This window comes from Trachypithecus francoisi, unplaced genomic scaffold (genome assembly GCF_009764315.1).
Source record: "Trachypithecus francoisi isolate TF-2019V2 unplaced genomic scaffold, Tfra_2.0 Lachesis_group2, whole genome shotgun sequence".
Lineage (NCBI taxonomy): Eukaryota > Metazoa > Chordata > Mammalia > Primates > Cercopithecidae > Trachypithecus > Trachypithecus francoisi.
In genome coordinates, this window is record NW_022681465.1 from 113,595,880 (window position 1) to 113,613,338 (window position 17,459).

At 39.8% G+C, this 17,459-nt stretch overlaps 1 protein-coding gene across 1 annotated transcript in view; it reads right to left on the reverse strand.

Moving 5' to 3' along the window:
* CMYA5 (cardiomyopathy associated 5) overlaps positions 1 to 17,459 on the reverse strand; it is a 105,475-nt gene that overhangs the window by 35,063 nt on the left and 52,953 nt on the right. Inside the window, exons 3-6 of the mRNA XM_033180168.1 lie at positions 14,796 to 14,891; positions 13,266 to 13,499; positions 11,607 to 11,629; positions 5,742 to 5,860 (exon numbers count right to left, since the gene is read on the reverse strand). Of these exons, the coding sequence (XP_033036059.1) occupies positions 5,742 to 5,860; positions 11,607 to 11,629; positions 13,266 to 13,499; positions 14,796 to 14,891 (472 nt within the window). The remainder of the gene's footprint in view (positions 1 to 5,741; positions 5,861 to 11,606; positions 11,630 to 13,265; positions 13,500 to 14,795; positions 14,892 to 17,459) is intronic.

A 17,459-nucleotide genomic window follows, 5' to 3' on the forward strand; every position in this document is an offset into this window, starting at 1 on the left:
AACCTTTGCCTCCCAGGTTCAAGCAATTCTCCTGCCTCAGCCTCCCAAGTTGCTGGGATTACAGGTGCCCGTCACCATGCCTGGCTAATTTTTGTATTTTTAGTAGAGATGGGGTTTAACCATCTTGGTCAGGATGGTCTCGAACTTCTGACCTCAGGTGAACTGCCCACCTCGGCCTCCCAAAGTATTGGGATTACAGTCGTGAGTCACTGCACCCGGCCATTTTTTTTTTTTTTTTTTTTTTTTTTTGAGATGGAGTCTTGCTCTATCACCCAGGCTGGAGTGTGGTGGCGCAATATCAGCTCACTGCGACCTCCGCCTCCTGGGTTCAAGCAATTCTCCTGCCTCAGTCTCCTGAGTAGCTGGGATTACAGGCACGCACCATCACACCTGGCTAATTTTTGTATTTTTAGTAGAGGTGGGGTTTCACTATGTTGGTCAGGCTGTTCTTGAACTCCTGGCCTCAAGGATTCCACCCACCTCAGCTTCCCAAAGTGCTGGGATTACAGGCGTGAGCCACCGTGGCAGCCATATTCTTTAGATGTAATTACTGTTGCAGTTGAATGTGTGTCCCTCCGCAATGTTTTCTATGCTTTTGTACATGTGCATATATATGATACACACAGAAATAAACAAAAATGTATTACAAAATGGGATCACTTGAGAATATTCTTCTATAGTCCTATAGTTGGAGCAATAAACTCATGTAGGTTAGAGGAGGCAACAACTGACTTGCTTATCCTTCAAAACAAAACACATGCTTTGCTAGATGACCAAGGTTGTATCATTCTGTATCAATATAGATTCTATATTCACAACAGAGGCAAACGAAACCCTTTTAAGATATCGTTGGTATGTCTTCTAGCCTGAAAAATACTTGCAAAAACAAAATATCAAAATACACTTTCTGAAACGACCATCCCATTTTGTCTTTCCAATATGGCTATGCCTATCAATTTTTAAATTATTAACTTTTTAAAAATTAAACAAAATATAAAAACTACAGAAAAAGTACCCTACTGATTCAGCATACATTTTAGACATCTAGTACAACTCTGTTGTTCTGAATTTTACTGACAACAAAATCCTTGAATGTTTTCCTAGAAACTTGTAAAGTTCATGATTATGTGTACAAACATTAATGGTATATGCAATGCCATAAATCAAGCTTCTATGCAATTCTCCCCCAAAACTTATGACACAAAATCTTTGAACATATTTTACAAATTAGAGAAAAAGATTATTTCCATAGTTGAAAAGATAGCATGCTTTGTTTTTGTTTTTTTTTTTTTTGAGGTGGAGTCTTGCTCTGTCACCCAGGCTGGAGTACAGTGGTGCGATCTTGGCTCACTGCAACCTCCACCTCCAAGGTTCAAGCAATTCTCCTGCCCCAGCCTCCCTGGTAGCTGGGATTACAGGAGCCCACCACCATGCCCAGCTCATTTTTTTTGTATTTTTAGTAGTGACAGGGTTTCACCGTACTGGCCAGGCTGGTCTCGAACTCCTTGACCTCAGGTGATCCGCTTGCCTCAGTCTCCCAAAGTGCTGGGATTACAGGCATAAGCCACTGCGCCCAGCCCAATAGCATGTTTTTACATTTATTTTTTGTGGTTATTTTTTTCCAGTCAACAATTTCCTGAGAGATAAGTTTACTGAAATATTAATAATACGGGCCAAATTTTATGAGATTACTTTATTAAAAGTGGACACCAAAGGAAAGGAAAACTAAAGGTCAGTTCAGCAAGAAGGTAAAAATGAGAAAAACATAAATGGTTCTAAAGAATGTAACAAAAAGAGACAAACTGAGAAGATGCAATAGCAATAAAGAGCTGAAGAAACACACAGTTGTGAAAAACGAGAAGCAGAAGAGAAGGGTCAAGTTCATGGACTTCAGTGCAGAGTGGCTGGCCCAAGGTTAAACACCAGATCCACCCCGTTACCTTAGCCTCAGTTTTCCCATCTTTAAAATGAGAAAACATTTTAAAGCATTACCTTCCAGGAGCGTTATAAGAAGCAAATAATATCTATCAAGTGCTTAGCAAAGTGGCTGACAGGTAACCAGCGCTAACATTCAGAAAGCAAAGGGGCCTTGGCCAGGAGCACAGGAAACAGCGGGGCGAGGCAGGAAGCTCCTGAAGATGAGGGCTGAAGGAGGGACCCACCATCTGGAAAGCCACAGAGGCCACAGAGGTAAGACCTGTGGAGCGAACTGCATGCTAAGGCAGAGGTCGCTGGTGAGAGCGCCTCCCCAGGGATCGATCACAGGTCAGAGACCCTCATACTGTCTTGGAATTTATTGCTTGTCTTCCCAGCAGGAAATGGATGTCACATTCTAAATGAGTCTGTCCAGATCAATGTAGTTCAGTAAATTTTCATGTTCCCCAGGTCTATAAAAGGACCAAGTGGAATGTTTCAACGATTGTCGATCATCTTTGAAGCAATATTTCAGAATTACTTGAGGCGTGAACAATGAAAATGCTCCCCCTTTTACCCTATGAATTATACATGGAGCTGTATCTGCTTTTTAAACACGAAAACATCTTTCCCATCTCTCTCTCTCTTTCTCGGGTAAATTAACAAACTTAAAAACTGATTAATTGATCCAAGAAAATCACTTAATTTTAAGGAAAAAGCAAAGTATGTAAGTTAGAAATTTTGTTTTAATGTGCTCCTTCCCCCAAAAGCATTAAAGTTAAAACACCTTTTTTTCAGAAACAGGAAATACTTTTACTTTTCAAAGAATTCTAAAATGAAAAGGGAATAAGAATATTCCATAGATATAATCTAATAATAATGGCTGAATTTACAATTCTTATGTGGTAGAAGAACATCAGAGACCCGGAGGTTAGCAACTATGTTTACACTTTCACAGTAATAAGCTTGAATAAGTGTGATGCCGGCCAGGTGCAGTGGCTCACGCCTGTAATCCCAGCACTTTGGGAGGCCGAGCAGGGCAGATCACTTGAGGTCAGGAGTAGGAGACCAACCTGGCCAATGGAGCAAAACCCCATGTCTACTAAAAATACAACAATTAGCTGGGCATGGTGATGCGTGCCTATAATCCCAGGTACTGGGGAGGCTGAGGCATAAGAATGGCTTGAACCTGGGAGGCGGAGGTTGCAGTGAGCCGAGATGGTGCCACTGCACTTCAGCCTGGGCGACAGAGTGAGACTCTGTGTGAAAAAAAAAAAAAAGGTATGATACTAAAAAAATACCAAAATGAAAGTTTAGGGCTTCATTATAAGAGGCTAAGGAATTGGGTAGAAGAATCACTCCTCTGCCTGATGAAACGTGCCCAAAAAGAGCCGCCACATTTGGGGAGTTAAGCATTAACCAAACTGGACTTCGGAATCTGTGGCCAGATACAGATTTCCACTCAACCTGGCCTTTGGAACGTCCTCAGGAGAACAGCATTATTCACAATAGCCAAAAAGTGGAAGCAACCCAAGTATCCACCAATGGATGAACAGATAATGTAAAAGCTGTGTGTACATACAATGGAATATAAGTCAGCCTTAAAGAGGAGGAAAAGTTTCACACGTTACAACATGGCAAGCCTTGAGGATATTACTCTAAGTTAAAGCCGTCACAAAAAGAGAAATACCATATGATTCCACTTAGATGAGGTACTTAGAATAATCAAATTCACAGAAACAGAAAGTAAAATGGTGGCTGCCAGGAGCCAGGGGAAGGGGAGAATATGGAGAGTTAGTGTGTAATGGATATAGAGCTTCTGTGTTGCAAGATGAAGAGTTCTGGAGAGGATGGCAGTGATGGTTGTAACACAATGTGAATGTCCTTAATGCCACTAAACTGTACAATTAAAAATGGGCAAGATGGTAAATTTTAAGTTATGTGTATTTTACCGCAATTTAAAAAAAATCCCCAGGTGCCAGCATCCAGGAAGTCTAGATTCACGTTTGTTTATCCACTATCTGTTTCTCTCACCTTTCTCAGCAGCACTCTGCCTTTTCGCTGTGGGGCAGACTCTGAAGCCAAACTCCCCTGCCACACACACCCCAACCGGTTGTGTTGTCTTGAAAATAGAACATTTTTCTATTCCTCTCTTTCCTCACCTTTCTTCACCTGCCAAATGGCAATAACAAAACCTCCCTCCTTGGGTTGTGGTGAGATTAGATGATTTGATATGCTTAACAGTTCCCACAATGCCAGACATTGTGTAAGCATGGAATAAATCGTATGGGCTGCTACTTCTCATTGGAAAACTCACATCCTTTTCTCATTACATCTGCTTAGTTTAGGTAGGGGGTCATCAGATCAACTTTTCAAGTAACAGGTGAGGACTTCCGAGAGGTATCACAAAATGAACAAAAACTATTTAGCAGCAAGTCAACACCCTGGGCTCCAATTTTGTGAAACTGATGCACAAAGTAACATTTATGGCTCTAAGATCAGTCTCTCCATAAAAGGCTTCGAACCACAGGGACCGCCACTTGCACTTGCTGAGTTAATTGTTAACACTTCGTGACATTTTAACTCTGTGACCTCTAAAGTATATTAAATGTCCTCTCAATGCCCATTAAGTATTGAAAAGCATATCCTCCTAAATGAACAATGCTATATAATGAATCCCTTAAAAGCAAAAGACCAGCTCTGTTAATCAAACTTTCTTAGTTTGCAATCACTGCCCTAGTCTAATCCCTCTTAAAGACATTACAAGAAAACACTTTGTTTTGAGACATTTCTAAAGAAAATCCATTAAGATCAATGATCGAGTTTTTAATTTTATAAAGGGCTGGTGGAGTTTTGGGTTTTTGTGTGTTGTGTGGTGTTGTGTTCTTTCTGTCTTTTAGACATACAGTAGCCTTTTTAGTAGTAACTGAACTAAAACTCTTGATACAGGAATGAAAGTTAATCACCAATTTAAACACAACAGCCATCGTTTTTGTTTTTGTTTTTTGGGTTTTTTTTTTTTTCTTTTTTTTAGAAATGGAGATCTTACTATGTTGTCCAGGCTGGATTCGAACCCCTAGGCTCAAGTGATCCTCCCGCCTCAGCCTCCCGAATGGCTGTAATCTTTGAGGTGATTTTGGAAGACGATAAAATCTTTTAAGGAGGACATCTGAGCACATTGTACAGTAAGAAAACCTTGGTAATTTCACTGAAACATGGCAGCTTTGAAAAATCTAAATAAGTTTCATTGTCCTGTTTGTTAAAATAGCACATTAAAAAATATTGTGAAGAGCTGGCAGGATGCTTCTGACAGCTGAGTAGGAGGCTCCTGGCTACAGACCATGCTGCTGAGCTGATAGTTCTCTAAGCTCATCTGTTTAGTTTGAAAAAAGGGGAAAAGAACTGAATTGAAAAGGGGAAAATCACCCATAAAGAGAAATCTGTTTGACACATAGAAAAACATTTGACTTCTTTTTTCTTCTATACCTGGCTGCTGGTATGAGGCAAACAACTCTCAAGAAGAGAGGGAGAGAAATCCTATTTTTAAATTAAAAAAAAAAAAAGAGGAGACCCTTTGGTTTCATGGCTCCTTCCACCTCCTCAATCTCCAAGCAAGTCATAAAGCTTCAGATGGAAATGCACAGAAATGAGATGCTCGTCTCATGCTCAATTTCAGAGTCTAGCTGTAACATTTTACAACTAATACTTTTCTTTTTCCAGTTACATGTCTTTGCATGCAAAATCTTTTGTATATATCATTACATACAAAACAAACAAGCAAAAACTGCCATATTTCATCTAGGTAATTAATATATTAAAATGCTTACCAGCCACTTGTTTTAACATCTGGTCACTTCTTGCCGAGCTGTCATCATAATGTTCAAAAAGAGAAAACGCAGCAGGCATTTTCTCTAAAGAAGCAGTGCTCTCCATTGCAGAAAGCAACCTATCAGGGGAATAGAGCTCTACATAAGTCAAAAAATTATTGACATACGGAATGAAAGTGAAAAACAGTTGTTCAAAATGAAGCTGGTGTTGGTAGTGGTGGTTTGCATAAGGCAGGGCCTCTCACTCTATCCAAAAAAGGATTTAAAGCTTTAAAGTCTTGAAATATATGTCTAAAATCTATTCTTAGGCAACTGGTAATATTGGAAATTTCATTCCTATATCCTCTAGTTAGAAAAGATTCTATCAAGCAATACAGTCTTAAGGGTTTTACCTATAAAGTTGGTCCTAAAAATTACTTCATTTTAGTGATTATTTTCTTTATTTCCTAAAGGGAAAGGATTTATATCCAAAGCTTTTCATACCCACTGAGGTTTCAAAGGATAAAAATGCTAAGAGCATATCCAGAAACGTATACACTGTAGATGTCTTTGTTCTCAAACCTCAATATTAAGCTTCTAATCATTTTTTCATTCAAAACATGTTTACCTACTATGACCTAGGCATTGTGCTAGGTACTGGGGAAAGAGCAATGAGAGAGGATAAAGCCTAAACAAGCCACAGTTTCTAAATCAACAGCTTTATGGACTCAACACCCTCATTAGTTGGAATGCCAACTGATGCTAAGTATTGGTATCCAGATGAAATGTGGATTTAAACAAACAGCGACAAAAAGGTTAACTCTGAAGGGGAAAGAGGAAACAGAGAGTTTGCAAAAGAATTTATTTTTAGCATGAGAGGCCTCTAAGTAGATTAGCAGCTCTCCTCTGTTCACCTCTCTCACACAGGACTGGAATTCTCTTCCGGCAACTCAGTCGGCTGCAAGGAACTGCGTCGGCTTCATTTCCATGGATGTCTTGGTTTTCCCAGCAGACCCACTGCACTTGCTGTTGGAACTTTGTTCTCCCAGACACTTGCTCAGCTCCTTCCTTGACTTAATTTAGATCTCTGTTCAAATGTCAGCTCCTCAGAGAGTACGCTACTAATACAGCCTTGCCTGCCCCCTCCATTCTTCGCTAGGCTTTGTTTTACTTCCCCAGACTTATCACAGCCTCTTCGGTTTTTGTCTGTCTGCTTCACCAGAATAGCATTTATATGCGGGAAAGGACTTTGTTTTGTTCCCTACTGTATTCTAATGCATTACTTGGCACATAGTGGGCATTTAATAAGCATATTTTGAATAAATAAGAGGCCAATAGTTTTGTGTGGGCGAGGATACCAGGATCTCAGTGATGGTGGATTTATGGTCAGCATGAAGGAAAAATACTATAAAACAAAACTGAATATTTAGAGTGACTTCTACACTTACTACTGTCAGAAACAATAAAATTCACTATCATTTGATTTAGGGGAGGTGGTTCCAGAGGGGCTTCAAAGAGGAGGTAACATTTGGGCTGGGTCTTAATGAGTGGGAGTTTCCTAGGCAGAAGAGAGAATAAGTAAGGGCGTTGCAGACAGAAGAAGGGCATGAACCCAGGTATGGAGATGTGGCCAACTACAGCACATTCGAGGGCCAGAGGGCACCGTGGGAATTGAGAAACACAGACGGTGAGGGATGAAATAGAAAAGCGCTTTGTGGCTTGACTATGAAGAGCCTTTCACACCCACTGAGAGTTCAATTTTGTCTTTTAAGGCAGGGAGAGCCACAAAATTGTTATAAAAGGGAAATTTAGATGACTGTCTTGGCAAGTGTCTAAGGAAGGATCAGGGCAAGCAGAGGAAGACAGGTCTGAGGTCAGGCGGGAGAACCCCACAGGGTCTAGATGAAGGAAAACAGCACCAGCCTAAATTAAGGCTGTGCAGATGGAGAGGGTGGAAATGATAGGCTCAGAATGAACAAAAATGGTGCCCCGTACATGCACTAAGCCCTCTAAAAATACACATCACTGATGTGTATTAATGTAGGACATTTTGTAGCACAAAAGCTCTGATTGTAGGTACCACGAGCAAAATGTTCGAGTTTTCCCTTATGCACTGACCTATTCCAGTTTAACATCAGCATATGAAAAGGCAAGCAGACATCCTTTTAGAAGCAGGTCTTACAATGGTTGCAATTCCTTTTCATTATTATAACACAAAAGAGCAAAACGGAGAAAAAAATGAATCCCCTCAACAGAACAGCATTTTCTAAGCAAATGTGTTTTTCAAGATATGCAAATGTTGAGTCTAAATATGCTTGACAGCATTCCTTAATTTAAGCATTTTTAGTGTTGAGAGAAATCATTTAATAGACAAGCACTGCCTTTAGAGATATAATGTGAAAGGAGGGAGAAAAAGTGGCAAGGTAAAATAAACTACAGCTGACTCTTGGGCAAGACGGGGTTTGGGGCACTGACTCTCTGCACAATTGAAAATCCATGTGTGCCGTCTGACTCCCCAAAAACTTAACTACTAACAGCCTACTGTTGACTGCAAGCCTTACCAATAAGCCTTACCAATAACCTCAAGAGTTGATTAACACACATTTTGTATATGTATTATATACTGTATTCTTAAAATCACATAAACTAAAGAGTTCTTCAGAAAATCATAAGGAAGAAAAATACACCTACAGTACTGTACTGTATTTATTAATACCTTAAGTTTACATCATCTCTTTACAAGATGAATCACCTGAAATGGAAGGCAAAGGTGGCCACAGACCTCAATCTACTGAAAAGATCAAACAATTCAACTTCTTCTTGTAATGTCATGACTTTTCTCTGTTTCCTGGGAGGACATCCAGGATCACTAGTGCCACTTCCTATGGGTATCATGGTGTTATTCAAGGTTTATGGTATTGCACTGAATATGGTTAAAAAAAAATAGGCAAGAACCTAAGGAGATCACTTTTTACTGCAATATGCAATTTACTGGAGAGACTAACTGCTCACGGAGAGATGATCAGCGTGACACAGTGTTTTAAGCAGAGATTCACAACACTTGAGCTCATTACAAGAGCAACAGGAGGTGGTTACAAAATTATGAAAGTAGTATGGTAGTAGTATAGCTGTAGAAATTATTTGAGTAGTACAGTATTACTACAGTTAATTTTACATAACTACAGTTATGATTTAATACTGTATCTTTCTGTTTGTTTACATTTTTTCCCAACTGCATATGGTGCTATGGACAGTAGTGTTTGTGTGTGTAAGTGTTGATGTTTCTAATTTTTATAATAGATTTGTGTATATTTTATGATAGTAAATGATAAAATAGACTAATATTTACATATATTTTATGTACTTGTGACACACCTAACATTTTCTTAATTTTTCAACATTTCTGGGCTATGCAGTTCATCTTCTAGTTTTTTTCAAATTGTCACAAATCTCAAAAAAATTTTCCAATATATTTATGGAAAAGATTCATATATAAGTGGACCTGCACAGTCCAAACTCGTGTTGTTCAAGGGCCAACTGTAGATAAGTAGCACTTCTTATAGAAAGGAACATCAATAACATCAAGACTTTGAGACAGAAGTTTTCTTGAGGACATGGAAACCTTTTTAGTGATGGGGTCCAGCTTCATCAAGTGTGTGCATGTGTACATGCACGTCTGACAGTGCTTTCTTTAATTGTTCACCTTTCTTCACCAAATCCCAAAATTTTGTTGTCTTTTTTCTTTACAGAAAATAATGGTTCGCCCAAGTGTACTCTCCTTTAAGTGACAGGCAGGTTTAGCAAAAAATTTATTCACTGTCAACTGGACAATGAAATAGAAATTAATTAAAATGACACACAGATGAACACATTTAAGCACGAAGCTGAAGAAACAGTATTTACTATTAAGTGGATGTCAATTTATATTTGCAATATTCCGATGGTTAGAAAGGTAAAAACATTCTATTGCATTTTTGCAACTTTTCACTCACCAAATTTTCTTACTGAGCAGTAACTTCTGTGAATGGATAAAATATAAGTAAGCAAATATGCATCTACACTGTCCAGTATAGATGGAATGGCACTGTAAATCCATGTACTTTTTGGATAAAAAGAAATGTCAATAATATTTAGAAAAAAATATAATTTTTTTTTAAAATAAAGGAAACTGGAGGTGGGCGGATCACTTGGCCTGAGGAGTTCAAGATCAGCCTGGGCAACATGACAAAACCCCATCTGTACTAAATATACAAAAAATTAGCAGGGCACAGTGGAGTACACCTGTGGTCCCAGCTACTCAGGAGGATGAGGCAGGAGAATTGCTTGAACCTGGGAGGTGGAGGTTGCGGTGAGCCAAGATCGTGCCACTGCACTCCAGCCTGGGTGACAAAGCGAGACCCTGGCTCAAAAAAATATAGATGGATGCATGGATGGATAGATGGATAGATAGATAGATAGATAGATAGATAGATAGATAGATAGATAGATAAGATAGACTGGAAACTCAGAATAAGGCCTGGGTATCAGTTTCCAGACCTGACTGGTGTGTCTTAGACTCATCTGTGGGAATTGGTAACAAGCAGATTCCTGGTCTCACTCTGGAAATTTTGATGTAGTGGATCTGGGGTGGGACCGAAGGATCTTTGGTTAAACAAATTGCACAGGTGATTTAGGCACAGCCAGTTTGGGGAACCACTGGGACAAAGGATAGATTGTATAAACCAGAACTTTCAACTCTGGCTGTGCATTAGAATCATCTCAGAAGCCTTAAAAATGCTCAGCTATACCTCAGAGCAGTTAAATCAGAATCTCAGAAGATTCAGGCATCAACATTTTTAAAAGCTCCTTGGGGAATTCTATTCATAACAGAGCCACTGTTATAGAACACTTATTGATTAATGTCAATACTAGTATACAAATTATTTTCAAAAACTAACTGGTAATATTCTGTTGAATAGAATTTGTTTTAGGTAAATAGGATTCATCTGTGTGATTTCAATTACCTAAAAAAATCATATTTCTAACCTAAATCCTTTTTTTATATTATAATACATTATAGATACAAATTTCTGATTTTATTCTATACTGTATCACAATTTGAATTGGAATGGAAGTAAACTGAAGATGATATTTACAATTTAGAAATTTACATTTAAAATTACACTGAAAGGAGAAAACATTAGGCTCAAACCAGAAGGAAAGACCTCAGGTCTTGCTATGGGGCAGGAGGAAGAATGTGTCAGATCTGTCGGAGAATTTCAGTATGAGATGCTCCGAAAGATAAACATAAATCTGATGTTACATGTTTTTATAGACAATATGTTTTCTTGTTGAGTGTTTTGCTTTTGGAAAGAATGAAGAATTCTCTTAGATGAAGTGTTAAATACAACAACAAAACAAAACAAAATCAAAAGAGGGAGATTCATTTAGGTTAGCTGAGCAGAAAGAGAAGAGAAATGCATGACTGTCTTTTGAAGAGAAAATGATAGAACAGTCCATTAAAATTACATAAACCACAAAATTACTCAAGGCAGATATGAATGATTCTTTCAAATACTCATATTTAACCAATGCATCTAAGTATCTGCAAAATGTTCTATATGCAGTGACAGGAAAGATGGCCTAGATTAGGCTGAAAATGCAGAATATATCTTGAGGAAGCAGTTAAAAATCTACATTATGATAATTGTTATTTAACTAAAGCACATGCAGTTTTCTTTCAAAGCTGTCATTTAGCTTTTAAAAGCACTGTGTCTAAAAGTGAAAATATTGTAGCCCACTAAATATTTTTTAATTGGCAGCTCATTTTCCATAAAGCACCAAAATATTAAAAAGCAAGCATCCAGTCATGCTATTTGCCACTACATTGTACCATGTTTTATATACCTTTCATTGATTTCCTCAAACGACTTAGGGAGAAAGAGAGAGGAAGGAGGAGGAGGAGAAGAAGAGAGAAAGAGAGAGAGAAAGAGAGAGAGAGAAGCTAATTAACAACAGAAAGAAAAAACAACCAGGAGCATTAAGATTACCCACTTTTGAAAATCATAACCCCTTAGCTTCCCTGAGGTTGTTTTTCTCCCAGCCTGGGCAGCAAGGACATAAGTGCTCAGAAGGCAGGGTGCGGGGGAGCGGGAGAGGGTGGGATGGGCAGTGTCAGGACAGGGATAGAGGGTGGTTCATTTGCAGTTGGCTCTGTCTCTGTGATCAGCGGGACTGGCAATGAGTTGCTTATGCTCTGCTTCTCTCTATTCATCAACCAATGGCTTAGCTTCCAGAACAGAATTCTCTAAAGCAGGAAAAATGACTTAAATGTATTCAATGAGGGATAGGTATCAAAAAATGTAATCAGTATTTATCTGAGTGATATTTTCTGTGTGCTTTTCTATATTTTCCAATTTTAAAAAATGAGTAATATTACTTATATAAGTAGGGAAAATGCCATCTTTTTCTTTTTTTATTTACAGTTTGCTCTTCTAGAGAGAAGTAAATTATTCTTATTCTTATTGAACAAAGATAAGGTTCTCAGGGAACAAAAAGCACTTAATTAACATTATGCTTCACAAGCAGTGCCCAATTTATGAATAAGAAGCTTTGCCTTAATGACACACAAAACAATGTAATGAGTTTAGTTCTCTTTGAGAATGGCCATGTCCACTTCACCCAAATTTGCCTTGTCAAGAGCTGTCCCCAGAGGCAAATCAAAAGGCTAACATTGTCCTATTTTGCCTTGCTGTATCTCCAAACTTTTCGAAAGGGTGGGAGGATGGGGGACTTTGAAAGGGAGGTTTCCAGTCATCCTAAGAGCCGTGCTTCCCGCTGTGTGACAGTTAGGCTTGGAACTGCCTTCAGGGGAAACATCTCCACTATTTCTGCTTAATCCTGGCTTCATGGAGAACCGGCGTCTCACTGAATATTCTAGGGAATTGCAGGGAGCACAGAGGTGTCTCTGCTGGTGCAATTTGAGGAGCACCCAAGGGAATTTCCATGTCTACAAGTTGCCTGCTTGAATTAAGAAATCCTGTCCCCAAGAAACCCCTTGTAAAACCAACATATTTATTACCTGAGAGGGGTATCCCATTATGTCATCCTTTTGCACACCCAAATGTTACTCCCAGTCCCCTTGGCCAGGACAGAGGGGGAACAGTCCATATAAGTGGTCACTTCAGCTTGGGGAGTGAAGGGGACAGCCCCAGGAGCCAGCCTGAGGACACCAGCTGGCCCTCAGAGGGAAAGCATGGCAGGAACAAGGCTGCTTTCCCTCCCTCTTAGACAGTGACCAATCAATCCAGTGGGACACAATGGAATGATGATGCTGCAGGCTGTCTCCATGTATCTTTCAGCTGGATCTGGGCATTAAGGCTTTCAGGGTTCGCTGGGCCTTTTCTATAGGCATCAGGCATGCCCAAATAATGCTTAAATGCCAGAATTATATAAATCCCACACAGAGATATAAATAATCTTAAGGAATAGTGAAAAATGAAGCTTTAAAAGTAGATGTGCCAGAGTGGGCGCAAGGTGTTTGAGCCCATTTTACTTGGCACTTACAGTCAGGAAGACAGCCTCGTCAAGCTCCTCTGCTTCTCTCACGATGGTCTCCAGGGTGTCCTTGGCAGTGTCCATGCTCTGCAGAAAGTGGACCATCTGCTCATGCAGGAACTCCATCTTCTTCTTCTTCACTTCCTCAAAGCTCTGGGCTTTCTCATCATACTGTGCTAAAACCTTCTTCATCATTTCCTCATTCTGTTCTTCTAGCTTTTTCTCATTTTTACTACAGTTTTCCTGAAAACAAACAAGCAAAAAAGCCCACTTCTGAATGAAGCAAGAAATGCATGCTTTTTTTTTTTTGGAAACACTAGCCTTTTAAAGAATTGAGCTCTGGCATCCTGATCGGAGAATCAGACATTACATGCACAGTTCAAATTTTTAACCTACCAATCCCTTTCACACAATTAGCTTTGCAATAAAGCAATAGAATTTACTATAACAGTATCATCAAGAAAGTTTTAGTTATCATAATACAAAAAATATATATATATTTGTATGGAAGTCTTGCCCACCTGTACTCACACATGATGAAACTTGAAAATGGCATCATGGTGAGTGAGGATCCCTGGCCTTCATGTGGTAGAGAGGCATCACTCCACTAAAATCACACTGCAAGGCAGAAAGCAGCCCAGATATGGAACGGGGGCTACCTCCCCAAATGTTCTCCAGTGAGATGGCAGATTATCCCACAGTGGGAGAAACTTTGTTGCCTGTCCAGACACACCCAGATGCCTGGCTATCCTCACTAGTGGGGCTAGTAAGATGAAACCAAAATTTACTCTCTAAAAAGGACACCTGGGGAAGGGGACACCAGAAGCAACTAGCATGTACTAGTTGATCTACAACATGAATTAAGCAGACCTCTCACAAGCAAACCGGGACATGGAGTGGCCCCAGGAGTAACAGAACTGTGCAGGAGCCTCTGCAGTGGCCTCAGGCCCTCTGCCAGTCCTGACTGACTGGTGAGGGTGCCTGGGCCATCTCTGTATAAGGATGGAGCATTGCTGGTCCCTCTCTTTCCTGCAGAAGGGACAGGAGCCAGCAGCTAGGAGAGCATGAACTCATCAGAGATAGTTGTGCTAGGCACTCACTGGCCCTGGGCATGGGACACTGGACAGTGACTCAGAGCATTTCTGCAGAGTTAACCCAGTGAGAGGCATGAAAACGAGGAATGTACTCTAAGACTTGGTTTCTTATCTATAAAATTGGAACAATAATAATAACACCTATCTCATGTAATTGTGAGGATTCGGTCATGTAAAGCATATAAAGAATTTGCCCTATTTAAGTGTCTAATAAACGCCATGTCTGTTGTTAAGGGCAAATCTTTTATCCATAGGCAGAAAGGAGTCTCACTGATTATGCACAGAGAGAAGATTTTAAGTATCCTCGCTTTGAATGGAACTGAACTAACAATGGCAAACAACACATACGCACAAAATCCCCAAGTCAGATCCCTTCACCTCAGAATCGTTTACTTCTGATACTGTGAACAAGCCGGGTTAAGGTAAAATGGGTGTGTTAACTTACCTCAATGGTATTAAAAAAGGATTCTATCTCACTAACAAAGGCTTCAATCCTCAAGGATTTTTCTTGTAAATTTTCTAGAAATTCTGCTAATTGAACCTGAAGAAAAGAATTAAGATATCCTTAGTATATGACATTTAGGAAAAGGACTTCAACCAGTGAGCTCCAAATTCCTTATAAATTTACTATGTTTGGTAGAGACTTACTATACTATATCCACTAACAAATCAATCCTTAAATCTTCTTTACTGCCTCATCTGACTATAGATAATCCTGCATGATAAACAATTAGGAGGTTTTGAGTGAAAACCTCAAAACAACTACACAAAGACAGTATATCTTCTTAAGTGAAAGAAAAGACTTTCTTGGTAAATTGATGAGCTCAAAACATACTTGTTTTAATGAACTATGGATTTGAACGCGTTCTCTCTAGTAAGGCCTTGGTTTTTGTATGTTCTGAGAGAGGAGTCGTTTTGCTAAACTGGTCCAATATACCTGAGTAGTTTCTTCACATTTACACCAATGGCCTGAGAAGGTGACCAGAGTGCCACAAGGCCTGAAATCTAGCATACCAACTGAGAGAAACTGTCTACTATGGGGACCTAAAAGTTCTAACGACCCTCAAAGGGTTAAAATACCCAAGGGGTAATAGCCAACTAGAAAACGTATGGGGTGATAGGGGAGCATGGTACTCACTTTAGCGGTAGTTATAAACCTAGCAACAGTCAATCTTGCTAAACTTAAAAAATAACAAAACAGAAAAAATAGCAGAGTTTCAGCTGTCTGATTCACTACCACAGACTGATGGAGATACAACATTGATGGAGGGCTCTTCAGGATCTGGTCTCTACTTCCCTCTATGGCCCTTACCTCTTCTCCACAGCCCCCAGGCTCCAATCACACAAGCTGAATTTTGTCCTTGCTCTCTTTCTCATCTGTGTGCCTTCATATGGCATTCCTTGGCTCTAGAATATTGTCTCCGCTCTTGACTGCTAGAAGAACTCTATCTCATTTAAAGCTCACCCAAGCTTCACGTTTTAGACACCTTTGCTAACATTCCCCTTCCTACCCCACCATTTCACTCCCAAAAGGTTAGTTTCTCAGAACATTGTGCTTTCACAACGTTGTATTGATTTTGGGAATCTACAAGTCCATATTCCTTTTCTTTTTTTTTTTTCATTCTCAATGATTAGCACAGTTCCTGACACAGAAGAGGAGATAAATTAACAGTGAGAATACAGGAAGGGAGTGAGCGAATGAAGAAAATAAATAACAGACAAAAGATAAGCACATGACGGGGATGGACTCAGGAGGGGACACAAGGACTTGGGTGATCTGTAACTGCAGCCATCAGCTCCTGGAACAGGCACAAATGCCTGCCCTTAAGATGCTAGAAAATTCTTTTTTTTTTTTTTCTTTTTTATTATACTTTAAGTTCTAGGGTACATGTGTATAACGTGCAGGTTTGTTACATATGTATACTTGTGCCATGTTGGTGGGCTGCACCCATCAACTCGTCAGCACCCTCAACTCGTCATTTACATCAGGTATAACTCCCAATGCAATCCCTCCCCCCTTCCCCCTCCGTGATAGGCCCCAGTGTGTGATGTTCCCCTTCCCGAGTCCAAGTGATCTCATTGTTCAGTTCCCACCTATGAGTGAGAACAAAAATTCTCAAGCTACAATTTTTTAAATTGCAACTGGCCAGCTGCAGTGGCTACTGCCTGGAATCTCAGCACTTTGGGAGACCTAGGTGGGAAGATGGTTGGTAGCCAGGACTTCGAGACTGACTGGGCAACATAGTGAGACCTTGTCTCCACTAAAAATTTAAAAAGTAGCTGGATGTGGTGGCATGTGTTTGTAGTACCAGCTACTCAGGAGGCTGAGGCAAGAGGATTGCTTGAGCCCAGGAGGCTTCAGTGAGCTATGATGATCATGCTGTTGCACTCCAGCCTGGGCAATAGAGTAAGATCCTGGCAAAGAAGAAAAGAAAAAAGGAAGAAGAAGAGGAGCAGGAGGAGGAGGAGGAAAGGGAAGAGGAGGAGGAAGAAGGGAAGGAGAAGGAAGAGGAAGAGGAAGAAGAAGAGGAGGAGGAAGGGAGGGGGTGGAGGAGGAGGGGGGAGGAGGAGGAATTGCCAACCAACCAACTCTTACTAATCTTCATGGCTGACTTAATGAAATGAAGGTAGCTCCTTAGCTTTAGTCAACTGGGTTCCCACCTTCTCCTTCTCATACTGTTTAGAGAAGATCAAGAATTAAAAAAAAAAAAACTTTAAAAATGATTTTAAGGCAGGAGATGTCATATCTCTCTACTTACAAAATTTGTTTTAAATTGATAATACTTAGATGATTATTTTTTAATATTTAAAACTCATAGAGATAAATAAAACATATTAAGAAGGCCAAAAATTTTCAGTCTTCTTTCTGCTGGCACTGCTCAGTAGTTGTGGGTTAAAACAAAGTGTCACCACAGAACGGGGCCCACTTCCACTGGGACTTATGCATCTGATGTCTGAGATTTCACAAAAGAAGTTGCCCTACTCCCTAATCCCAAACTTTAACAAGTAAAATTTCAACAAAATTCTACCCTGGAGAACTAGAACCAATATCAGGCAAGTTGAGAAGGATTAATTTGGAAGTGAAAAAATGCCCAGATTCTAATATGTT